This window comes from Balaenoptera physalus (assembly GCF_965194825.1).
Source record: "Balaenoptera physalus genome assembly, chromosome: 15".
In the NCBI taxonomy this organism is placed as follows: domain Eukaryota; kingdom Metazoa; phylum Chordata; class Mammalia; order Artiodactyla; family Balaenopteridae; genus Balaenoptera; species Balaenoptera physalus.
In genome coordinates this window covers 31,619,209-31,643,323 of record NC_138894.1, presented here as the reverse complement: position 1 = coordinate 31,643,323, position 24,115 = coordinate 31,619,209, and the positions used below count along the sequence as shown (strand labels likewise).

The 24,115-nt window shown below is 53.9% G+C and overlaps 3 protein-coding genes across 10 annotated transcripts; 1 reads left to right on the top strand and 2 right to left on the bottom strand.

Annotated features, from left to right (window-relative positions):
* Window positions 1-41: 41 nt before the first annotated feature.
* LOC309643946 (uncharacterized protein C2orf81 homolog) lies at window positions 42-4,883 on the bottom strand. Its single transcript, XM_082427141.1, is given in 6 exon segments — window positions 42-220; window positions 223-1,142; window positions 1,144-1,508; window positions 1,511-1,843; window positions 1,930-2,151; window positions 4,742-4,883. Coding segments are annotated over 6 exon segments (1,968 nt in total). The 5' UTR covers window positions 4,760-4,883; the 3' UTR covers window positions 42-110.
* Window positions 4,884-4,913: 30 nt separating this feature from the next.
* On the top strand, window positions 4,914-8,680 carry WDR54 (WD repeat domain 54). 2 transcript variants are annotated; one of them, XM_082427164.1, is made up of 11 exons: window positions 4,914-5,014; window positions 5,327-5,615; window positions 5,783-5,845; window positions 6,246-6,312; window positions 6,399-6,452; window positions 6,780-6,907; window positions 7,335-7,361; window positions 7,788-7,888; window positions 7,988-8,150; window positions 8,341-8,415; window positions 8,492-8,680. In XM_082427164.1, the coding sequence occupies exons 2-11, from the start codon at window positions 5,394-5,396 to the stop codon at window positions 8,621-8,623; spliced, it is 1,032 nt and encodes a 343-aa protein (XP_082283290.1). In that variant the 5' UTR covers window positions 4,914-5,014; window positions 5,327-5,393; the 3' UTR covers window positions 8,624-8,680. The 2 variants fall into 2 exon arrangements, with proteins under 2 accessions (XP_082283290.1, XP_082283291.1); XM_082427165.1 differs by lacking the exon at window positions 7,335-7,361 and having other exon boundaries at window positions 4,916-5,014.
* A 128-nt stretch (window positions 8,681-8,808) lies between these two features.
* RTKN (rhotekin) lies at window positions 8,809-23,698 on the bottom strand. 7 transcript variants are annotated; one of them, XM_082427143.1, is made up of 13 exons: window positions 21,940-22,079; window positions 21,157-21,583; window positions 15,235-15,434; window positions 13,399-13,460; window positions 13,248-13,301; window positions 13,033-13,150; window positions 12,601-12,810; window positions 11,803-11,897; window positions 11,592-11,698; window positions 11,227-11,355; window positions 10,353-10,521; window positions 10,081-10,185; window positions 9,022-9,501 (listed from the first exon to the last, which is right to left on the bottom strand). In XM_082427143.1, the coding sequence occupies exons 2-13, from the start codon at window positions 21,226-21,228 to the stop codon at window positions 9,167-9,169; spliced, it is 1,656 nt and encodes a 551-aa protein (XP_082283269.1). In that variant the 5' UTR covers window positions 21,229-21,583; window positions 21,940-22,079; the 3' UTR covers window positions 9,022-9,166. The 7 variants fall into 7 exon arrangements, with proteins under 7 accessions (XP_082283271.1, XP_082283273.1, XP_082283269.1 ...); XM_082427145.1 differs by lacking the exons at window positions 21,157-21,583; window positions 21,940-22,079 and adding an exon at window positions 23,236-23,698 and having other exon boundaries at window positions 8,809-9,235; XM_082427147.1 differs by lacking the exon at window positions 21,157-21,583 and having other exon boundaries at window positions 8,809-9,501; window positions 21,940-22,111.
* Window positions 23,699-24,115: the final 417 nt, after the last annotated feature.

Sequence of the window (24,115 nt, the reverse complement as noted above, 5' to 3'; positions counted from 1 at the left end):
AGCACACACTTGGAAGAAACTGACAGACATCAGGCCAATACTTAAGGCAACTCAGGTGTTTATTTCTGGCAAGCAGACAGAAGGAAGGTAGGTTTCACACTGCCTGAGGTTCAGGGCTCAGAATGGGGCAGGTGCTTGGAGGGGAGTGACCACATTTTGGGGGTTGAGTTCTTCATTAGCTGTGCCACGGTCACCTGGGGCTTCAGGGCGCCTGTGTGGATGGAGGAGAGGTGCTGCCTTCTTTGTCCTCCTTTTGAGGTTCAGCAGAGCTGAGCAGCACCTGGGTGGTTGGGTTCCACATGCTCACACCAGGAGCCAGCTTCAGTGCTTCCGGCAGCAACACGGGCTTCCACATCACCTGGGACGTGGCCTCGAGAACTCGGGCCACGGGATGAAGCCACTTGTGAGGATCCTGGCTCTCCCCGTCCCCAGGGTCCAGGCCCTGCAGAGGTACGCGGGTGCGGCCAGCCCACAGCTCACCCAGCAACTCGGCCTGCCCCTCCCAGCCGCTGGGCCACTTGGCACCCGGCCATAGTCTGGGGCTGGGGCTGCGGGCCACGTCGGGGCGCGCCGGGTGTGTGACGACAAAACGGAGCCCCGGACTGGGGAAGGGCAGCTTTGAACCAAAACCTGGCGACGGTAGGCCTAAACTTAAAGTAGGGAATTGGAGGCTGGGGCCGGGGCCCAAGTCTCGGAAAGGAACGCCAGGCGGGATAGCGAAGAACACTGACGGGGAGACGCGGACGCTGGGGGAGGAGGCTTGCGGTCCGGCTGGGGCCTCGGTCTTCTCGCCCCGCTGGCGCCCGCGGTAGGCTTCCAGGGGGCGCGCCTCGGAGTCTGGGACCAGAACCTCCGCCAGCGGGCGCACCCAGTGGCGCGGCAGCCGCGCCGGGTCCAGGCGCGCCATCGCCGCCTTGCGGCCCATTCTGTAGTGAAGCGCGCTGGGCCGCGCATCGGCGCGCCCGGGCTGCTGCGGCTGGAAACCCCCGGCGGGGCTGAGCGCGGTGGGGCCGCCCGCAGAGGGGCCGGACACCAACACGACCGAGGGGATGCGGGGCACCTTCTCCTCCTTGAGCTCCGGCCGGTCTCCAGACGCGTGCGGCTGCGGCGGGGAATAGTAGAGGTCCTCGAGCGAGAACTGAGCTGAGGGGCTGTGCCCTCTCAACAGAGGCCTGAGGGCTGGCTACCAAGGACAGCTCCAGAGAAGGGTGGGGACGGCCGGCGGGCGCCATCTCTCCCGACGGTTGGCTGCTCGCGTTCAAGGATCCGACAGCAAACAGGTGGCCCCTCGCCTGGTCGTCCAGTTTCTCTAAAGGACCCCTGGGCCCTGTCTCCTGAAACAGGACCGGGGTGGGTAGGGGGCCCGGGGTGACTCTCAGTTCAGGAGGACGCTCCCAAGATTCCATCCGCTCCTGAGAGCCCGTATCCATCCACGATCTTCCTAAAGGGATCTGGTCCACGTTCTCTTGGTCCTGGGGAAATGCACCAGGGTGGAGGTGAGGGGTGAGTGGTGAGATGTCAGAAAGGGTAGAGAGGAGGTTGGAGCAGTCCAGTGAGGCCCTGAGGAGATAGAAGACGCGGCGGCGGTGACAGCTGGGAGGTAGCTGTAGGCTGAGCTTACTTCACCTTGGAAGGTCTCCTCCAGCCCCACCGAGGTCAGCGCGTGCAGCACGGGCACGGATCCCTGAGCCCAGGCGTCCGTCGTGCAAGACAAGGGTTCCTCATCCTCGCCCCATGTGGGGTCCTTTGCCACTGCAGATTCTCCCTCGTCCCTGGCCAGGAAGCGCCACTCGGTGATCTGCAGCATGGCTTCCCGTGCCTGACTGACGGTGAATGGAATGCACTGCAGAGGCGAGAAAGGGTCTCAGCCCAGCTGGGAGGGGTCAGGGAGAGGGGAGATGGGTCTGGAGAACAAGGATCCAGGCCCACCTGCTGGGTCAGGTAGACTTTAAAGGCAGAGTCCATGACTCGGGCCAGCAGATCAGCCAAGATGTCCCCCACCACTTCCTCGCCCTCTTCGAGAGCCGTGAGCGCCATCCACTCGGCCTCAGTGAGTCGCCCAGGCACTATATCCACCTGCGGCACCGGAACCGTAGGCGGCCGCGCCTTTTCCGCCTTGGATCGGGTCACCCCGCGGTCTCGGACCTGCTTCTGTGGGAAAGGAACAGGGCAATCAGAGCGGGAAACCGAGGAGTGGAGAAGCAGTTATGGGCTAGGAGGAAGCTTCTTCAAGTTGTCTAGTAGGAAAGAAAGCCTTTAGAGAGGGATAATTTACTAAGAGACTACTATATGACAGATGCTTTTCAGGTGTGTGACCTAGCTAATTTAATTTTCATAACAGCTCATTAAGCCCATTTTACAGACAAAGAAACTGAAACCTGACAGCAGTTTACCTCCACTTGCTTGGGATTACACAGTGAACCCAGGCTATACATAGCTCTAACTGCACAGTCCTTGCTATTTGCACTAGTTCAAAGTGTTCAAAACTCTTGAGAGTTCAAGAACTTGAGAAAGAAAAGTCAACAGGACTTCCCTGGTGGTGCAGTGGTTAAGAATCCACCTGCCAATACAGGGGACATGGGTTCCATCCCTGGTCTGGGAATATCCCACATGCTGAGGAGCAACTAATTCCACGAGCCACAACTAGAGCCCACGCGCTGCAACTACTGAGCCCATGCTCTGCAACAAGAGAAGCCACCGCAATGAGAAGCCCACGCACCACAACGAAGAGTAGCCCCTGCTCGCTGCAACTGGAGAAAAGCCCACATGCAGCAGTGAAGACCCAATACAGCCAAAAATAAATAAAATTAATTTTAAAATGTAGGGGAAAATAGTTTAAATTGTCATATAATCTCTGGGTGAGAAACAGCTGCCTAGGCATAAAAGTAATGTAAGAAATAATAAAGAAATGGGTAGATAAGTATATATATATATAGGTCAAATTTTCCTCTGCTTATTTTAAAAAACATTCCTAATTAGAAGGTGATAATAGTAGTTTTCATTTACTGGCACTTAAAGTATATCAGTCACATACATGGATTCAATTCCTACATTTTTTAGACTACATACTATTTTTATCCCCATTTTACAGAATTTTCCCAGGACAACAGAGCAAGGAAGTAGTGGAGTCATATTTCATATGCAGGTCTGTCTGACTCCAGAGTTTGACTCTATCCTGCTTCCTAAACAAAAAATATGAGCAACAAATTTTAAAAAAGGATAAATATCCCCAAATACATTAAAAATGCATATAAATTTTTAAAAAATCATAAGACCTCCAAGGATAATAAGCAAAGGACATAATATTTCACAGAAGTGGAACTGTTGATGACTAATAAACTTTTGAAAAGCTGTCCAACCTTCAAAAGTACTAATTCCAGTTTTATGAACACACACAAAGGCATATTCTGAAATGAAAATAAAAATATATTCTCTAAAATATTCCCTGTGATGTCATTTATAATAGCAGAATATTGAAAACATACATCTAACAAAAAGAGAATAGGTGGCTAATTGTGTGCTACCTATATGATGGATTCAGTGATTAAAGGCAGTCTTTAGGAAGAATTTACAATAGCATAGGAAAATACTTATGATGTAATGTTAACTGAAAGAAACAGGATACAAAATTACATATCAAGTATGATCTCAGATATGTAAACCAATGTGTTGAAGAAAAGGAAAGCACAAAAATTGTAACAGTGGATATGTTTCTTTCCTACACTCTTCTCCATTTTATAAGTTCTCTACAGTGACTTTGTATCCTTTTATAATCAAGAAAAATCCACTGAAAAAGAAAAATCTAGTCCCCCTAAAATCCATATTAAGGACATAGGAATTTAGTAGCAGATTCTTGGGAGTTTTCTCATTTCCCCACAACAGTCTCCCTGAACCTGATTCCTTCTAAAATTTACCTCCCAACGTAATCTTCCCAAACCTTTGCCTCCCCATCCCCACCCTTATTGCCTCATACATGGTATTCCCCAAAATTCATTCTCCCCCAACTCTGGTGTTTCCTAAACCTCACGCTGAACTCAAAATCCCTTAAGCCTCATTTCCTCTCTCTGCTAGAGAGAACAGTCCTGCTGGCAAGCCCAGGGAATGGCCCACGGCCCAGTCCAGGCTTGGCCAGAGCAGAGCAGCTAGGGCTGGGAGAGGAGAGTTGGTTCCTTAGACTTCCCCACCCAGCGTCTCATGTGACACCCGTGATAATGGCTGTACCTATAAGTGGCCGGAGCAGAGGGGCCAGAGATTGTTGCACGAATTCTCTTCAAATCTGTTTATTTTAAAGTTTCTTGCCTTTTAAACAATTGACTTTCAAGTGCATCCTCAGAATTGTTGTTTAATCCATTTCTTCCTCCTGAAATTCTCGAAATGTATCATATCTAGCAACACCTCTCCCCAATGCCTAATTCTGGTTTATCCATTTAAATGTGTACCTCAGTATAAGAAACATTATTATACATGCATTAACTGTTTCCAAAGTCACTTCTTGTTCTTGAGCTCTGCACCACCCATTTAACCCCTTTCCCTCAGGTTCCAAGTGTGACAATGCTTGTGAGTGGGCGTGGTGCAGGTGTAGATTTTCTGCCCTAGTGCACCGACATGGCTTCCTTGGTCATCTTGAACGCCCTCATGGAGGGCGGGCGCCGGGTGGCACAGAGCTGGCCCACGGTTCCGGACACCGATCTTAACGGTCTATCCCCGCTCTGGGGCACCCTCAGCTAAGCTAAAAGCTCACCGGGCCTTCGTGCGCCATCGCCGCAGCTGTAGCTCCAGCCCCGGGAATCCAGCTGCTTTCCTGTCCCGCCGCCGCTGCTGCTGCCGCCTATCGGTCGCCTCGGCAACCACGCCGCAGGCGGGCTCGCCCCGCCTACAGTTGACCTGGCAGCAGCGCAGCGCGCTGCACGTTTGGGTTGCTCGCCCCACCCAACGGCTGTGCGTACGTGCGTCGTCTCTATGGTGGCGGCGGATTCGGAGGGACTGGACGCTTCTCGTGTCCGGCAAGCTGCTGGTGTGAACTCTGACCTGGTCCGGGGGCTTCGGGGAGCCAGGCCGAGGGAGGAAGGGCCTGGGGGGCTACCCTGCTTCATCCCGCCTTGGCTCGGGCTCTTGGGGCCTCTGAGTCCTGGGCCACCGCAATTCCTCCTCTGGGAACCCCTGTCGCCTCATGACTCAGCCCTAGGGTTCCCCTCGCCTGCTCCACAATACCCTTCCCACGCCATGTGATCCCCCATCACCATCCTCGAGGCCCTCATTCACATCATTACCCAATCTCAGGGGTCTTTCCCAGTGCCTCGTGACAGCACCCACTCCCACCTCCCAGCCCCCACAGGAATCTCCGCTGTCGTCTGTCTTCCGCGCGCCTGTGATTCGGTCGTCGCTCCCCAAGGATGTTCCGCCGGGAGCGCTCCATCCCCCTTCGAGGCTCAGCCGCCGCCCTGTGCAACAACCTCAGTGTGCTGCAGCTGCCCGTCCGCAACCTCACACATTTTGGAGTAGTCCATGGACCCAGCGCCCAGCTTCTCAGCGCTGCTCCTGAGGGTGTGCCCTTGGCCCAGCGCCAACTCCAAGCTAAGGAGGGCGCTGGAGTGAGCCCCCCACTTATCACCCAGGTGAGGCGTGGAGTTAGGAGTGGTGTTGCTGAACCCAACCCTAAACCAGTCCTTCCTCTCCAAACCTCAAGGAATAGGCCTTCCCTAACCATCTGAATTTCCACGCTTTTGCGTCCTCATTCCCCTGCTCTGACCACTTCTTCCTACTCTGATTCACCTCCCTCTAGGTCCACTGGTGTGTCCTCCCTTTCCGCGTATTGCTGGTACTCACCTCACATCGAGGAATACAAGTAAGAAGAGGACCTTCCTACCCTCCCCCACTAGAGTCTTCTCAACTTCTCTCCAAGGCCCCTAGACCTTACCCCATTTATTTCTAAACATTTCCAAGCTGTTCAAATGCTTAGCCCCCTCTTCCTTATTTCTCATCTTCATTCCTTCCTTGTTTTCCAGTTCTCAAGTGCCATCTCCAATATCTGCCCTTTTATCAGTTGTATGACCTTGGGCAATTTAGTTAACTTCTCAGAGCCCCAGTGTCCTCCTCTGTTAAATGGAGATAAAAGTAGTGCCTACCTCCCAGGGTGGTTTTGAGGATTAGATGGGCTAAGGCTAACATGAGTATGTGGAGTAGTCAGCACAGAGCTCAGCAAAGGTCAGCTGGGTCATGACCCCATCCTTGCCTTGGTCTTCCAGATGTATGAGTCTGATGGCTCCGTCATGGTCTATTGGCATGCACTGGATGCTGGAGATGCCTCTCTAGGTACCTGCAGGACTGAGTGGGTTGGGGGTAGGGAGTGTTTGCTGGGGCTAGGGGAGACGCTATTTCTGATCATTTTCCCCTCTCAGTGCAGGCTGTGTTTGCCCGAGGAATTGCTGCCAGTGGCCACTTCATCTGTGTGGGTGAGGGGGCCAAGGGCAGGGCATTGGGGGGTGCTGAGGTATAGGGGTATAGCCTTTGGCCAGGAGGATGCCAAAGGTCTGAGGAAATTGTGGAGTGTTAGAGGGAAGGGTGGGAATGAAGGGGGGTGTGAGAGACTCCAAAACGCCATGGCAGGGCTCATAGGGGCAGGGTGGGATAGGAAAAGGGTAGTGAATGTAGGGGTGGGGCTGTTGGAGCAGTGAGAGGTGGGTTTGTTACTAAAGTTTCTGGGATGGAGGGAGTGCTGAGTGTGGTGGCTGGAGACCTGGGAGGATCAGGAAGCCATCAGTGGAGCACTGGTTCTGCAGGAATGTGGTCAGGCCGGGTACTCGTTTTTGACATCCCAGCCAAGGGTCCCAACATTGTACTGAGTGAAGAGCTGGCTGGGCACCAGACACCAGTCACAGACATTGCCACCGAGCCTCCCCAGGGACAGGTGAGTGGATTCCCCCTACTGTTCCAGTGAATCTGGGGGCCTCCCACCTTGGGAGGCAGGGGGCCTGGGTTCCAGCCGTGGCTCTGCCACTAAGCAGCTGGATGACTTTGGGCAAATTGCTGCACTTTCCTAGGCTTTAGCAACCTCAGTTCCAGTGATGAAGCCTGAGATACTTTACATTTACATGGCATTTAATAGTTCACTCACACTTTACAATACTGGTGTGAATGGAAGAGTTGGGACAGATGGTTTCTGAGATACTTTCCAGCTCTGACATGTGTGGCTTCCTTCTCTGAACTTGGGTAAGTTCAGGCCCACCTCCAGTGCTACCCTCTCCAGGAAGCCTTCCCCCTATTCCAGCTCCCACTGATCTCCCTTAGCTGAACCCTGAATTGATACTGCCCTCAGACAACTCTTGTCTCCCCAGTTGGATTGTAAACCTCTTGAAAACAGGGTATGTATCTTCTGATTCTATGTTACACTGCACCTGGCACAGAGCTGGGCCCATGGGCTATGTTGGCTGTCTGGGTTTAGGGGTTGTCAAGAGGCCCAGAGTCTAGTCATGACTGTGACTGGCTCACTGCAAGACCTCCAGAAGGTCCTGACACTATGGCCTCAGTTTCATCATCCATCCAATGAGGACAGTTATATACCCTAACACATGGTGTGTGTGTTGGGGTCAGGGTAGGGAGTAAGACTATAAAGAATACAAAGAAAGCATTTTATGCCTCCAGGTGACCCCTCCAGCCAGTGATGGCTTCACATCTTGCCCTTTCCCTGGAGAGGCAAAGGTGCAAATACTGCTTCCCTTCCCCTGCTGCCCTGTATACAGGACCCAGCAGGGGAGAAAGGGAAGGGCTGATCCTGCCTTTCCCCTCAGGACTGCGTGGCTGACGTGGTGACAGCAGATGACTCAGGCTTGCTGTGTGTCTGGCGGTCGGGGCCCGAATTCAAATTATTGACCCGAATTCCAGGATTCGGGTAGGTGAGGTGGAAGGGGGCTGAGGCCTTCCTGAGGTAGCTTCCAGGTGGGGAGTAGGCTTGGGTCTGGGAAATCAAAGTAGGGTATCACCCTTGCAGGGTCCCGTGCCCTTCTGTGCAGCTGTGGCAGGGGACCATAGCAGCAGGCTATGGGAACGGGCAAGTGCGTCTGTATGAAGCCAGTACAGGAACTCTACATGTCCAGATTGACGCCCACGCCCGGGCCATCTGTGCCCTGGATCTGGCTCCTGAGGTTGGCAAGGTCAGTCTCCTCCTCTGTCCCTACATACCCTTGTTCCTGGTGCTGGGATGTTGAGAGGGACTCCACAGGCTTATCTCTGCCACTCAGTGCAGCCCCCTCCTCAGGCACCTGGACTGGGCTCTACAGCCTATACCAGTCCCGTCAGCACGTTCTGACTCCCACTGGTCCTCCCTGCCTTTTTTTTTTATAGCTACTCTCTGCGGCTGAGGACACCTTTGTACACATCTGGAAGCTAAGCAGAAGCCCAGAGGGTGGCTACATTGAGGTGGGTCTTGTAAGGGGAGTGGAATGAGGACCGAAGCATGAGGCAGCAGGCCCTGAGCACCTCTCTTCTCTCCCAGGTGGAGCACTGTCATGGAGAGTGTGTACCCGACACCCAGGTGTGTGGTGCCCGATTCTGTGATCCCTCAGGCAGCTCCTTTGCTGTGACTGGCTATGACCTCGCTGAGATCCTGAGATTCAGCAGCATGTGAGAGAAAAGCAGCCCTCCGTTTTCCCTGTGCTATTTATAAAGTACCTGCCTCCACCCAGCCCTTGTCTGATTACTCAGTATCAAAGTCATACTTCACAACTAGTGAACTAAGCTCCAGGGATGAGGGGATGTGGCAGGTCCAGACCAAGCCAAGAGGCAACCTGTCCTCAAGAACCAGGTGAAGACTGATGTTAAATAACTTTAATGGTCAATGTGGGAGTCACAAGGGAGGTGCGTTCCCTCCCAGGGCTCTTCAGTGCCATCCTCAAAGCTGGTTAGTGCAGGGAGGTAGGGCAGGGTTGGTTCCAGTTTTCTCCCAGGAAGGGTTTAGGGGGTCCCAGCCAGCCCTGGGAATGACTCCCTCAGCACCATGGCAACCACAGCTTAAAAGGGGCTTCTGCTCCCCCTCCCCAGCCTATCCCCAGTCCAGCAGAGGAAGGGGAGGCCAAGCTGGCCAACCTGCTACAAACAGCGCCGAATCCAGAGCCCAACTGCACACAGATCATCTCCTCTTCCGACCAGATCCTGTTGCCAGCACACCGTCTCACACTGGTGACTGGAGCCAAGTGTGGGGTGGGCCTTTGCTGCAGAGGCCTCTGGACTGTGGGGACCGCTTCGGGGGTAGAGGGGCAACCGAGTGAGAAGCCCCAGGGGAGTGGTCTGGGGGGACAGCATCCAGGGAGAACGTTCGGGGTCTCCCCCAGGGCAGGGAATGGGTCTGGGCTGGGGTTGGGGCCACTGAAGCAGGCGAGCAAGGGTCAGGCAGGGCAGGCTGGTCTGTAAACACTGCTAGCCAGGGTGGGGGCGTCTCCAGCCTCGTGCCCTCCCGCTGGGCCAGGATGTCTGTCACCGCTGCGATGTCATCCAGCGGCTCAATAGCTGTGGCACCGGGAAGGGATTGAGGGGAGGGGGCTAGTCAGAGCTTAGGCCCCAGACCTACTCAGCCCTGAGCATCACCTGTCACTGTAGGAGGAAAACAAAGCCTGGATCTCAGCTGAGATTGCATTATCCTGCAGGAGCAGCCCCTCACTTGGGCCCCCTGGAGTCACAGGTTCTGATAAGACTATGGGATATGGGGTGACAGGGTGGACAGGGAGAGGAGGGTGGGCAGAAGTAGGTGAAGAAGCCAAGAAAGAGGAGGAAAATGAAAGCAGTGCCAGGCAAGTGAAGGGTCAGAGGAAGAGATAGGAATCCGCATGCAGAAAGGGAAACAGAAAAGAAGAAATTACGGGAAAAAAAATCCATGAAATGAATCTGGTTCTATGGGTTTTTGTTTTGAACTTCGGTGGAGGTGGTTTTAAGAAGAGTTGGAGAAGGGAAAGGAATACTGGGTGGGACTTGGGTCCCCAGAGCTCTCCTTAGCCCAAAGTGTGCTTTCTCTCTGTCTCCATTATCTGGGTTCCCTTGAAGCCCCCAGCCCAAATTCCCATCAGGATCCCAGAGTGCACTTTCACTCACCCATCTCATGGTACAAGGACCCATGCTTGGCCAGTACTTGGGGTGGTTTCCGAGGAGCAGGGGTTTCAATTTTCATTATTTCATCACAGCACTGCTTCCACTGGCCTGAAGGGAGAGCATTGTTTGGGGTGGGTAGGGGGAGGACTGTGAGAGGGCCAGGCTACCCTCTCCCCTGCTACATTCCTTTCCACACAGTCTTGAAATAGAGGCCGTTGGTAAAAATAACGATCCACAGTCCCTCCCAAAGGTTCAATCCAGCCCCCTCCTCTTACTCATGTCAAAGAAAAGCTGCCACAGAGCTTCCATCCAGCTCTGCAGGGCTCCCCGACTCTCTGCCTGAAGGGTGTGTGTCACCTCATCCTCCCCATACTGGTTACTGATGCTCATGGTGAAGGGCCGGCCCACTGCCTGGTCCAGCTCCCCTGCCCGGACTCGAGTCTCCTGTAGGAGAAAGACAGGATCTGCTTCCACCTTCACCTTGGTCACAGAAGTCAGCAGTGACATCAGGCAGGCTTGGTCATCCCTGCCTTAGAAGGAGGAGCTTGTGGGGCTTTCACGAAGCCCTCTCATTTGCCTCCTACTGACCGGAGTGGAAAGAAATGGCAGGAAAGGAAGGGGATGAGACAGGTCGTCCTTAGTCAGGAAAAGAGGAGCAGATGGAGACAGGGAAGGAGGGATTGAGCGAGGCAGGGAAGGCAAGGAGGCAGGCAGGAACAGGAACGCCGAGGCCTGAGGTCCCTCAGTACTTTTATAAAAGTCGGCAGGAATGCTAGCAAAAGGGCTAGGAAACAAAGAGGGTCCTTGGACTTGGGTTGGGAGAGAAAACCAGGAAACGGTGAGGGAGATGCAGATTGAATCTGAGGGGAAAGATGGAAGGAGGATGAAAAGTCCTAAACTGGCTATAGAACCCTCTCTGAGACTTGGCAGGGGCTAAGGTTGGTGAGTAGAAGGGACGATCATTTTCCAGTGATGCTGGTTGGGGAGAATATGGTCCCAAAAACCCTTGCCCTGAAGCTGGGTGTGGTGCTGTTTGGAACAGGAGGCTAGCTTTGATCTCTTTGAGGTCTGTGCCCACCCTCCTGGGGCCTGATGGAGAGGCTCCCGAACCCTGCCACCTGGTTGGCTTCACCACCAGGGATTCATCACCTTGTTGATCGCAATAGTAAACAGCGGCTCCTCCCCAGTGTCTGTGTCTTCAGGTTGCCGGTAACAGAAGAGGTTTGTGCCTTTCAAGACTCCATGCACTCGCACCCAGTCCTGCAGCTCCCCAGCTTGCTGCATAAATGACTCAAGGTTTCCTAGGGGAATCACACCCCCAACACCCTTCTTCCCAGCCCCCCACAGAGAAACTGCTCCTTTCTGCCCACCCTCCTGTCTGATCCTCCTCTCGTCTTGCCATGCCCCTCCTTCCTCCACCGAGATCTTGCTTTTTCAATAGTTCTTTGATTCCTCGGTGATCTGGCTCTCCTCTGCCTTCTCCCTGTTCCCTTCCACTCCTCAGGGCCCCTCACCTGCACCTTGAGGATACCACTTGAAGTAGGCTGAGTCATGCAGAAAGGCTGAGCCACCAGACGGCAACACACGCTACCATAAAGGGGCAGCCAGGCGGGGTTCTCCTCTGGGGAAGGAGGAAGTGCAGGGTGAGGGTGGGGAATGTGAAGGGGACCATCCGACGGCCCCTCTTCTCACCATCCAGCATCCCCCACATACACACATACTCACCATGACTGGCGAGGGTCAGGTCATGTGTGCGGAACCCATCTTGCACTGCTGCCAGGGTGAGTGTGGTATGAGCCAAGAGGTGGTAACGAGGACCACTGCAGGACAGAGAAGTGGGCAGCAGCCAAATGAGGGGCACGCTGGATGGCAGGAGCTATAAGCTGAGCAGATCTGCCCCATTGTTCAGGCTGCCCCACAGAAAACTAGCTTGCCTCCCCCACAGGGGTTGGAACATTTACTGCACTCCTGCTAAGTGCCGGGGCCTGTGCTTTAAATATGTTATCCCACTGTGTTCCCACAACAGCCCTGAGGCAGCTTGAGGCTTAAAGAGGTTAAGATATCTGCCCATAAATATAGCTTAGGTGGTAGAGTTGGAATTTGAATCTATGTCTGTCTCCAAAATAAGCATTCTCTTCATTACCTGGAAGGTTTTCAAACTGCTGCTCAGAGACCCAGTGGTTCCACTAGGTGCCTCCAGGTGCCTGTAGGCAACACCACAGGACCCAGGCTACCCTGCTTCAACCAGGGGCACTCTGTTCTATCCACATAAGATGTGTTTGCTGCTGCCAAAAAGTGATGACCCCAGAGCCTAGCTCTTCCTGCATTCCTATTGGTCTTCTCAGTTGGCTCGGGGTACAAGCCCTGAGGTACAGGCCAGAGCGCCTCCCAGCTATGTGACCACTGCTTATTCATATCTGTCTGCATGTCCTGGCAGCAGTGCAAAATAGGTTCTGCATGCTCAACACGGCTCAGAGGTCACCTGTGGCCAGCTGAGGGCAGTGGGGGAATACAGGGCCTTACCCAACAGCCGGGGTGGGGAGCAAGATGGGACTGCTCCCTGAGCCCCCAGCTGTCTCCAGTGATGCCCGCACACGCCTCCCCGAGGAGCGGCCCAGGGAGCTGCTGAGTTTGGTGGCAAGCCTCTTGGGGGCTCCAGCCAGGGCCCCCTCCTCTTCCACGCAGGCCCCATACAGCTCCAGCCGCAGTTCAAAGTCTGGCCCTGCCTCGGCACTGTAGGAATATGGGAGGAAGAGAGCACAGGAGGATGGTCTGGGGAAGTCCAGGGAGCGGCGCTGTGGTGGAGGATGGATGACATGCAAGTACAGGACAGCTCCACAGGGAAGGCCCATCTCCCTTCCTCCCTCTCCTCTTCCTCACCTCCCCTGTAGCTACCTCATCTGAGGATTCGAGCAGAGTAGAGAAAGGAGGGAGCCACAGGGATGAGGTACTCACAAGAGCACGTTGTTCTGAAAGGAGATGTCTGTGAGGGTCCTGTCCACCAGGATCATCTCCGTGTCCTGAATGTGTTCCCCTATCTGCAGCAGCAAGAACACAGCCCAACGGTGCAGGTCTGGGGACAGAGAGCAAAACTGGTAAAGATGTGCCCCACAGGGACCTCCAATCTCAGGGTCAATCCCTTAAATTTGTCCCACGTGTGTGGAACTCACCGCCTTTGTTCTTGAAATATTCTGTGTCCTTCCACATGAGTGGAATCCGGAGATCTAAGGGGCAGAGGGGTAGGAATAGATGTTGAGATGGGGCAGGAGATCTTATCATTGGGCAAAGAATCCCAACAGCTGGGGTAGTTGTGCTTCTTACCAGAAATGCAGACTTGGCCGCGGCAGGGGGAGCGCTCAGCGGGCGGCCCACTGTCAGAAGGCCTGTGGGCAAATCACAATGTCCTAGCCTGGCCTCTTGACACTATTCCTCCTGGCTCTGGTTCCCAAAGGCTCTAGGACCCCCCTGGCCCAGGACCCAGCTGCCAGGTCCCAGCCAGGCTGACATGGCAGGGCTGAAGGACTGTTAGGGAGAGTTGTCAATTGAACCCAGAAGGTTGCTGGGCTTGGGGATGTTAGAGGCTCTTAGCTCACACACACAGTACAAGCTCAGGCCACCCCCTGCACAAGCACCCTTCCTGACCACCTCCCCAGACTCCTGCCAGGGAGAAGTGGGGCTTGAGGACACAGGTGCCCACAGAGAGAGACTCCCTTTTAAGGACTCTTCTCCATTAACCCCCAGGCTTGGAGGAGTTTGCAGGCTTTCTTTTTAACAACAAAGGAGGCTGCTTGTCTCCACCATCTCATCACTTCAGTAAAGGAGGGTACTGGATCAGTCAGAAAATCAAGAACCCAAGTAGGGAACATTTGTGTTCCATTTACTGCAAATCTCTCTCCATCCTCCCCCTCAGCTTTGATTTCTCCTCTACCCCTCTGGCTAGATGGGCGGAACCTTCCCAGTGCCCCAAGTTCCCCAGTCCCCCCACTGCAGGGGGGAACATCCGGCCTTCCTCCCCTCCCCGCCCATCATTAGGACTCACCGAGCATGTGTCCCTCTCCTAAGGTGATGGCCAGCTTATCCATACTAATTTATAATTCATTATAATGAAATTAGTGACTTAGCCTTAAACTAAATGATGTGGCATTGATGGCAATGTGTTTAGCTGCCAGGGACTTGGGGTGCACCTCAGATCACACTGTATGGGCTGTGTGGGGACTTGGGCAGGGCAGAGCCTGTCAGTGGCCGCCTCTTAAGAGACAGCAAACTCACAGTAGAAGGCGTCCCCATGCCTGCTTGCTCTTCGTTTAACTTTATGGAGCAGCCTTCCCCTGGTGTCTTCATGGGTGAACTCTGGAGGCCTCCTGGCAACCTCTCCTTGTGTCAGCCTTCATGGATGAGCTGGGATGACACTATGTCGGTGAGGGGCCTGGACCTTCTCCCCACTCAGCCTTGTGGGATCAAGCAGGTTACTTTGCCAGAAGCCAATTTTCCAAATGACCAGTTCACCAAAAATGGTCAGTTCTCAGAATGATCAATTTGCCAAATATTTTCTCCCACATTTTAGTTTTACCAGAGCATCGCCTCAACCATTTCACTACGGATTTGTCAGATCAGCAGAGTCTAATGCCAGTGTAGGTTGTGGTTCACATCCAAGAGTTGAGTCCTTTTAGTGCACAATCTAATTTATGTGAATGGGTAGGCTTTCCCTTAAATTTTTTTTTATTATTATTTCTTTTCCCAATCCCTGACTGTAATGAGGCAAACCCCAGGTACAATGAACTATTGTCAGTTACAGTAAATTGGTCATTTAGCAAATTGGCCATTTGGTGAACCAGCTATGAGAAAATTAGCTTTCCAGAAGCCAGCCAGCCAGACTCATCAGATCGCAGGCAGGGCTTAGCAAATTAGCACTTTTGCATTACTACTCCTCAGACTGCCAGCCTTCCACCAGATACACTGGCTTTCCTGAGCCAGTGTCTTGCAACTCACTAGTGCACCTCTGGGCAGCACACTGCGGTGGTAAAACACCAAGGTGTCTTCTAGGCCCCCGGTAAGTCTTCACCAGGAAGTCATCTTCAGGGTGCTCCATACTCCATAACCCATAAACACACACACTGCGCCTCTACGCCCATAAAGCCTCGCCTCCCCCTTGCTCACCGCCGGCCTGTCTTCCTCAGCACCTGCGCCTCCTTGCGCCGCTGCAGCTCGCCCATGTAGCTGAGGATGCGGCTGTTGCACACCAGCAGGCTCTTGGTGGCCTCCAGAGCCTGCTCTCGCTGGGAGCAGGCCGCCAGCAGCTTGCAGGCCCCTTCCCTCATCCGGATCTCGTGGTCTAGTTTTCTTTGCAACTCTGTGTCCTAGCCAGAGTGGGGATAAGGATGAGAAGGAAATGTCAGTTGGGGGACAGGTTGAAGCACCCTTCATTCCCAAGTGGACTGTGGTCCACAAGAAACTGACAAGAAACTTATGTTTCAGGCAACTAAAAGGCAAGGGTTGAGTCTCAACCTCAGCAGCCCACAAATAACCAGAGAGGCTTTGTTAAAATTTATACTCCCTCTGGGAGTATAAATTTTTTCAGCCTCTTTTGAGCGCAATTTGGAAAAATCTGTAAAAACTACAAATTCACATATCCTTTGATCCAGCTATCCAACATCTAGGAGTTTATCCTACAGATATAGTTACACTTGTGGGCAGAGCCATATTCATTGCAGCATCATTTTAAAACACCAAGATTAAAAGTCCTTCAATAGGGCATTGGTTAAATAAGTTATAGCACATCTATACCATGGAATATGGACTATTGCAGACATTAAAGAGTAAGGTAGACATGTGTGCAAAAATGAAGCAATCTTCAAAATATATGAAGTGAGAAAAGAAAGAACAGTATTACAGCATGCTACCATTTGTGCACGATATATATATATATATATATATATATATATATATATATATGCATATACATATCCATAGACATGCATAAAATAGTAGTGGCTGTGGGGCTGGGAGCCAGGAATGGAAAATCAATTTATGATACTTTATATATGCTTCTTTACTACTGTACCATTGGAAATTGTGTTACCTTTTAAAAACTTAAATCTTCTGAGTTAAAAAAAAATAATAAATTATGAGACCCCACCTCAGAGTAGCAGAATAAGAATCTCTAAGAGTGGGGCATGTGCATTTTTTGGAAAATTCCCCAAGTGACTCTGAGGTGCAACCCAGGCTGAGAACTACCACCTAAAGGGAATGGCCACAGATAGTAAAGGCCATCCTGGCTTACCCCAAAGACTCAAGTGATGAGAGAGGACATTTAGTTGGCAAGGGGTCAGTGGAGAAGGAGCATACCACCTACAGTGTTCATCCATGCTGCACAGAGTGCAGTACACACCCCAAATTTGGGAACCTGCCACCCGCTGGCCCTCTGAGTCTGGGAGGTAAGGACAGAGGCAAGGAATGGGGATGGGAAGACAGGTGAAGCAGGTCAGGAGTGAGTAGGCACTTAGCACAATACCCAATGCACAGCATATGGTATGCATGGGGGCAGGGTGCTTATTTTAATGATGCTACTTCAGCCCAGTAGCATTCACCCAATAACAGTGGAGCATCCCGGTGCTGTCCAAAGCTCCATATTTGAAATCCAGCTGGGAGGTGAGAGATGCAGACATTAATGGCTGCTCCATAAGTGCCATGTCATGGCACAAACACGCTCACAGGAAACAGACCCTATTTGTTTCTGGCTGAGGTGATGGGGAAGGCTTCAGAAAAGAGGTGGAAGACTAACACTATTACAGCGTACAAATCAGAAGGCAAGCCAAGTGGAGTCACAGGTTGGAAGAGGAGGATGAATGTGACTGCACAAAACCAAAACCTGTCTTCTCCCTCACACCAGCTCTTTTCCACACTCTGTGCCCTTGCTTCTTTCCCGATGACTCCAGCCTTCAAGTCTCCAAGACCTCAACACCCTAAATTCCTGCTTCCGGGAATTGCCTTGCCCAGCCTCCCTGCTGATTCTTCCTTCCCTACTTGGGCTAGGCCAGACTTTCATCACGTCTCACCTCATCTCATCACCCTCACTATCCACATTTCCCTTCCTGACCCTTCAGAAACAGGCCAACCGGGTACCTACGCCCCCTCCACCAGGAAGCCCTCTAAGACTACACAGCTGCCCCCACTCCCACCATGACTGCCTGCACCAGGGTCCCACCTCTGCTACGGTTTGCTGCTTGCCAACCCCCATCCCATTCTGCATCTAGCTTCTACCACAAACGCCCCCAAACAGGTGAGGGGGGCGGGGCCGAGAAGCGTCCGCAGGCCCCCTCCTGACTAGCCTTTTGGTCCCGGCTCCAGCACTCTCGGATTCTTCCCTAGCCCTGTCCATTGCACGTGCGGCGCAACGCAGGCATGGTGCCCGGTCCGGGGAGCCGCCCCGCCCGCAGCGAACGCCGATGACATCATCTACCAACTGCCGCGAGAGCGGCCGAGGGGCTCCGGGACTCAGGCGGTCCCTCAGACCCTCTGTGCGCCTGGCCCGGTTAGGCTCCGGATGGTGCTAACCACAGAGACCTAGTCGCGGAGGGACGGTACCTCCGGGAGCACCGGCCTCACTCTAGAGAGGGCTCCAGGCTCCGGAGCTGCCGGAGGCCAGGGGGCCCCTCCGGGTTGCAGTTGCCCTCCAAGATGACTCCTGGCCCGGGAGCATGCGGGAGGGGGATAGTGTATACATCGGAATAACTGGGGCTGCAGAGAAGTCGCTGTATCCAGCCTGGATGAGTCGGACTGGGGGCGCAGACACCCTGGCTACCACTCTACCCCCATGCACTCGGGTCCGAATCCATTCTCCCACGGCCGTCGGTGGAGAGTGCCATAGAAATCTCCCACCCTTTGGGCAGAGCATCTCGGGAATCCTGACGCAGGCTCTGGATCCCGGAGCTTCACCTCCATCTCCGTACCTCAGGTATAGCTCCATGTCGCCCCCCTCCCCACCCACACACCCGCTCTTCCCAAGCCGGCAGTACTTTCACCAGACTCCCCTGGGAAAGAGCCCTAAGCTGGACTCCGCTCAGGGCCCAAGGGGCTGAAGGAGGATGAGTCATGGGCAGAAGCCCCAGCACACATTAGGCCCTCTCTGGACATCCTTTCCAGTTCCTCCCACTCCCTTCTGTCTCTGACTTCCCTCTCTGCTTCTCATCACCTTATGTTCCCTTTAGAATCTCCACCAGGGCTAAGTTCAAATCCTGGCTTAGGAACTTGACTAGCCATGAGAACTTAACCTCTGGAGCCTCTGTTTGTAAACTGGGGGTGGCAGGGCGTGGTAATTCCACCTCCTACTGTTTGAGGATTAAATGGGAAAGTCTAACCCCTACCTGGGCCCAGCACTCCCACCTTCCCTTTACTTTCAGCTTAAGTTGCCTCCTCCAGAAAGTCTTCTTGAATTTACACTTCCACGACTACCTCTCTTGCTAATTCCTGAAACATCAATGGGATGGGGGTTGGGGAACTGCTGAGCTTCCTGGAGAAAGAACACAGCACCCTCAACCAACCCAAGACTGAATGAGAGATGATCAAAGTGAAATCTAAGCCCCCTCCTCTTCCCCAGAACTTGGGCAGAGCTCCTATGAAGAAAAATTACATGGAGGGGGAGGCATGCAGAATTCGAACATTTAAATACCTAGACCAGCCATGGCCAATAAGATCTTCTGCAATGATGGAAATGTTCAGTAGCCATCTAGCACATGAAATGTGGCTAGAGTAATTAAGGAACTAAATTTTTTATTTTATTTCATTTTAATTAACTAAATTTTAAATTTAAATAGCCACATGTAACTAGTAACATGGACAGTGCAGAGGACTAGGGATGGCAAATAGGTTTTATCTCATATGCCAACACAGGACAATATGTAGTGTCAGAGTCCCAATGGGATCCTTGGGCACCTTTCTCCATTTTAGAAAAAGATGATCCTCTCCAGGCAAACAAATTAGATAAAGGTGTCCCCTCCTCACACCGCCTGAAACCAGGCCAGGACTCCTGCCACTGTGCAGTGCCCTTATGAAAGACACAACCTGCATAATTTATGCCAAGGTTGAGCTGAGAAAGATTGTGAGGCCATGCGTGGATTTGTTGGTGAAGACTGCCATGATTGACTAGTAATGTCTATCATGATCTAGGGAGTGGGGATCCGGTTGAGGGTGCAAACACATGTGCAATAAATTCCCCTTCTGAGCTAGACTCTCTACTCTCCTGCCTCTGACCTCCCTTAGCAGCAACCCCCTGCCTGGTTCAGGCAGTCATTTCCACAGCTTCCTCTCTCTTCCCCATCTCAGTAAATGACCACATCACCCAGTTGCTTAGCCACACAACTGAGAATCATCCTGGAGCCCTCTCTTGGCTGCACCCTCATGTCCAGTACGTCAGCAAGCCCTGTCAGATCTACCACCATCATCTGAAATCCACCCGCTTCTCCCTATCCCCACCATGAGCATTTAATCCACACCACCAGGTTCACTCCCCTAAGGCTATAACGACCTCCTAACTGGTGGTCTTCTGCTATTCGTCTGGCCAACCCTTCTCCCTCCCACCCCCCACCCCTGACTAGCCTATTCCTTTCAAACACAACAGCCATCATTTTAAAACATTAGATAAGTTGTCCCCCTGCTTAAAACCCTTCCACGAGCCAACATCACACTTAGAGTAAAATCTAAATGCCTTGTCATGGCCTACAAAGCCCTGCATAATCTGGCTCCCACCCATCAGCTCGACCCCAGCTATTATGTTCCAGCCCCACTGGCTCTCCTTCCGCAAACATATTACCATCATCCTCATTTAAGAGCCTTTTGCCCTTACTATGCCCTCGGTCTGGAAAGCCCTTCCTCCCATCTTTACATATCTTCATATCCTTCTGGTCACAGCTCAGAGAGCTCACAGAGGCCTTCCCTGACTCCTACATCTAATGCTGCCCCCCCTACCCGAGTTTTATTACACCCCCGCTGTATGTTTTCATCATAATTTCACTATGTGAGATTATTTGTTTGCATGCTTCTTGTCTGTTCCCCCAGTAGAATGGACCTTTCCTGTTTTGTTCACTGAGGTATCCCAAGATCTAGAAAGAAGCTGACATATAGTAGGTGTTCAATAAATGTGATTAAGAATAAATAAATGAGGGACATCCCCGGCAGTCCCATGGTTAAGACTCTGCCTTCCAATGCAGGAGGCGTGGGTTCGATCCCTGGTCGGGGAACTAAGATTGCACATGCTGTGGGGTGCGGCCAAAAACTAAAAAAAAAAAAAAAAAAAAAAGGAGACTTCCCAGTTGGTGCAGTAGTTAAGAATCCGCCTGCCTATGCAGGGGACACGGGTTCAAGCCCTGGTCAGGGAAGATCCCACATGCCGCAGAGCAACTAAGCCCGTGCACCACAACTGCTGAGCCTGCGCTCTGGAGCCTGTGTGCCACAGCTACTGAAGCCTGCGTGCCTAGAGCCCGTGCTCCGCAACAAGAGAAGCCACAGCAATGAGAAAAGCCTGTGCACCGCAATGACGAGTAACCCCCCACTCGCCGCAACTAGAGGAAGCCAGCGAGCAGCAACAAAGACCCAATGCAGCCAAAAATTAATTAATTAATTAACTAACTAATTTTTAAAAAATAAAATAAATCTATTAAAAAAAAAAAAAAGAATAAACAGCTCCTTGCCATCTTCAGGGCCACAGAATCCTTACATCCTGCCCTAGAGTCCTCTTCGCCGTCTCTGGTAAGGCCATCTCCTTCCTGTAAACCTGTCTCACATTGAACTCCCCTCTTCTTCACATACCTAAAAGGAGCCCTCAGCCCCAGAACACACATCCACACCAACCCACAGAGCTTCCAGAAATAGGTGTGAAGACCCTGTTGCCAACACAATACTCTAATTGGCAGAACTGAACCTGGGTCCACACGTAGCACCCAACGAAGGGCTTACAGAACCACCTATCCCTCTCCCCACTTGGAGTAGGCTCCGCTCTCCCTGCTCAGCCCCAGCAGGAAAGGGCTGAGCAGAGATGGGCTGGGATGCTGTGGAGGAGGTGCACTCCAGGGGTGGGGGCGTTACCTCCAGGCTGAGCGCCATCTGCCGGATGTAGAGCATATTCAGGTCCTCCAGGATGTGCAATCTGTCCTGCATCTCTGTGCCCCCCAGGTGCCCCTTCCCTTGTTGACCCCTCAGAAGGGTGGGGCGAGCAAGCACCACGCTGCCCCACAATTCCTCCCGCTGCTCCCCTGGTCTTGAAAGAGGTGGGCAGTTCTTGGACAGAGGGCAGAGGCAGCCCCTGTCCCTCTTGCGCTCCCGTTAGACCCCTCTGGCTGCTGTGACAAACTTTCCTTGCCTACCGCTGTTCCAGGGCCCTGATGGGAGCCAGGCATGGAGGGAAAGGAAAGCGAGGTGAGGATGAGCAGGGTCCCCGGAGAGGAGGCCAGCTGCAGAGGGGACTCTGGGCACAGAGTGTCCAGTCTTGCTTTGGTGGCAGCTGTTCTCCCAGCTGTGGAAGAAAAAGGCTCTTTCATTCCGACTCTGGCCCCTCCCCAGCCCCCGCCCACATCCCTGGCCTGGTGGACAGAGAATCTGTGTGCGGTAGGGTGTGAGGGGCAGGCACAACTGGAAGGGGGCAGGGAGGGGACACTTCATGCAGGTTCTACAGAGTCGTGGGGTTTGTCAGGAGGTTGCTTTCTGAAAGGGGTTCTGGCTTAGTTTGAGGAAGAAGAAGGATAACGGTGAGGACCTGATTGAGTGAGCCCAGGGAGTGGGACAGAGGGGTAAATGCGGCCCAACCCCCAGGGCCACCTCTTCCAACTTGGGGCCCCCATCCCGCCCGCCCCACCCTGGGTTCACAATTACCTCGCTTTTCCAGCAGAAGGGAGGAGACGGAGGGAGAAAGGCAGGGGTGTGCCTAGCTGCTGCTGCCCCCGCTCCCCTCTGCGGGCCCCTTCCCTTCCAGACAGGAAACCAGCCCCGATTCCTAGCCAGCTGCAGCTTTGCCACCCCCCTCCACCCCAGGCCCACGGAGTCACACACCGCTCCGCCGGGTCCCAGCGGCTCCGCCCCGGCTCCTCCGCTACGGCCCCCAGAAGGCCGGGCTTATCCCGGGGGCGGCCCCAGCTCACAGGCCCCTCCTCCGGGTCCCTGGGCCTCGCCCCTCACTCCCCCACACTGGCCCCACGCGGCGTTGCTTATGCGGGACCCGACAGAGGTCCTCTCCCCGAGGCCCACTAGCTTCTAAGTCAGCGAAGGCCCGGGACACTGGGACACGGGTGTGAAAGAGCCTTTGTTCTGGGCAGGCTGTAGGGTAAAGTGCAGAAGCCAGGCCTGGAATCCCGGCAGGGAGGGGTGAGGAAGGCCCTCTCTCTTAACCCTTTCCAGGCCAAGCAGGAAAGGAGAGCTGACCTTGGGGATAGCCTCTGCTGTAGCTACGCGCCCTCTCAGTCCTACCTCAGCCCCACATCTTTCAGACCCTCCTGAGCCTCTTTAGGGAGGTACAGGTAAGGCTCAGACCTGAGCAACGTGTAGAGTGGTGGGCCGAGGAGGCAATTGTAGAGGCTGGACTCCTTTTAGGCCCCAGGAAAGGAGGCTGAAAGTTTGAGTGCGGGAAATAATCCCAACTCTTTAATAAGGAACCCCCTCACTCCCGATTCTCCCAGCCAGAGAGAAGCAGTTGGGGAGGGTTTCAGCGAAGGGAGCAGACCTGGTCGAGAAGTCAGGATTGATGATGGAGGCTGTCCCAGACGGTTGAGACAGGTTGTGGGATGCGGTTGGAGCCCAGGGAAGGAGCGGGCGCCCAGGCCAGGAGTCTGTTAGAGCCCGCCTGGTTGCACACCACCCTTTGCTCCGGGGTGCCGGGAAGGACCGGGGTAAGGCACATTTTGGGAATCGAGCCTAGGGCCCCTTAAATTGAAGCCAACCCGAGGTTTTTCCAGGCGGAGGCAAATCATCCCAACTGGGCCAGGTAATGTCTGGGGTGGCACGGTATGATTAACGTGCAGACGGTCCGCGCCTGACTTTTTAAGTCAACAACCACTAGTTTGTACCAGACCCGCGGCGTCTCCGCCCCTCGGCGCGCGCGGGCGGGGCGGGAGGCCCAGGCGGCCCGGGCTGCGGGAGCCCGGGGAGGGGAAGGCAGGTACGCGGGTCTCTCACCTCCGGTGGGTCGCAGAAGAGGCTGAGTCGGAAGCGGCCGCGTTTGAACTCCATCTCCAGGGCGGAGCCCCTGGCCACGGTGACCCGGCTCCGGTGGTTTCGGGAGAACATGCTGGCGGTCCCACGCCTTTGCCTGCCCTCTGCACTCCCCGCGCCGCCCGGCCCTGCCTTGTCTCGTAGGTTTCTGTCCCTCTACTGCCGCCAGCTAGTCCGGCCGGGAATCTCCCACGGCCGGGTTCCCAAACTCCGCCCCCGGCGACGACACCTGGGCCGGGCAGGGCGCGGCACGCTCTCCCTCCACTCCAGCCCCCCGCCCCCGCCAAAGGCCCTGCCCGCCGGGCCAGTCCCGGGCCCCAAGCAGGCCTGGCCCGACAGCCGGGGCACCCTACACCTCGCGAGCACTGCGGGGTCGCGTCATCCCTTCCTGCCCGGGCAGCCAGCGCCTCACCTGGGCAAGGGGCGGGCCCAGAGAAGCCCCGCCCCCCTGCCGCCCCCACTCGGCTAGCCAGACTCCCGGCGCGCGGAAAATCCCGAGGCCCAGGGATCGCCGAGAGGCACACAGCCCGGCCTTGGGATGGCGCCCAGTCTCACCTCTAAGCAGCTTCTGAGGCGACTGTTTCAACTTCCTACAGTCCCAAAAGTCCTTTCTTCGTCCCCCTCCCCACTAAAGCTCCCCTCCGTACCTAGTGGCCGCAATTCACGTGTCCTGGTAACCCTGTTCTGTTACTTACTAACCGTGGATCCTTGGCTCTGTCACTGAACTTTCTGAGCTTCAGTTTTCTTACTTGTGCAATGGGGATACAGTAATTACCTCCACTCCTCAGGTCGCTATGAGGATTACATACGAGAATGAGTGTAAAATGCCCAGCATAGTGCCTGG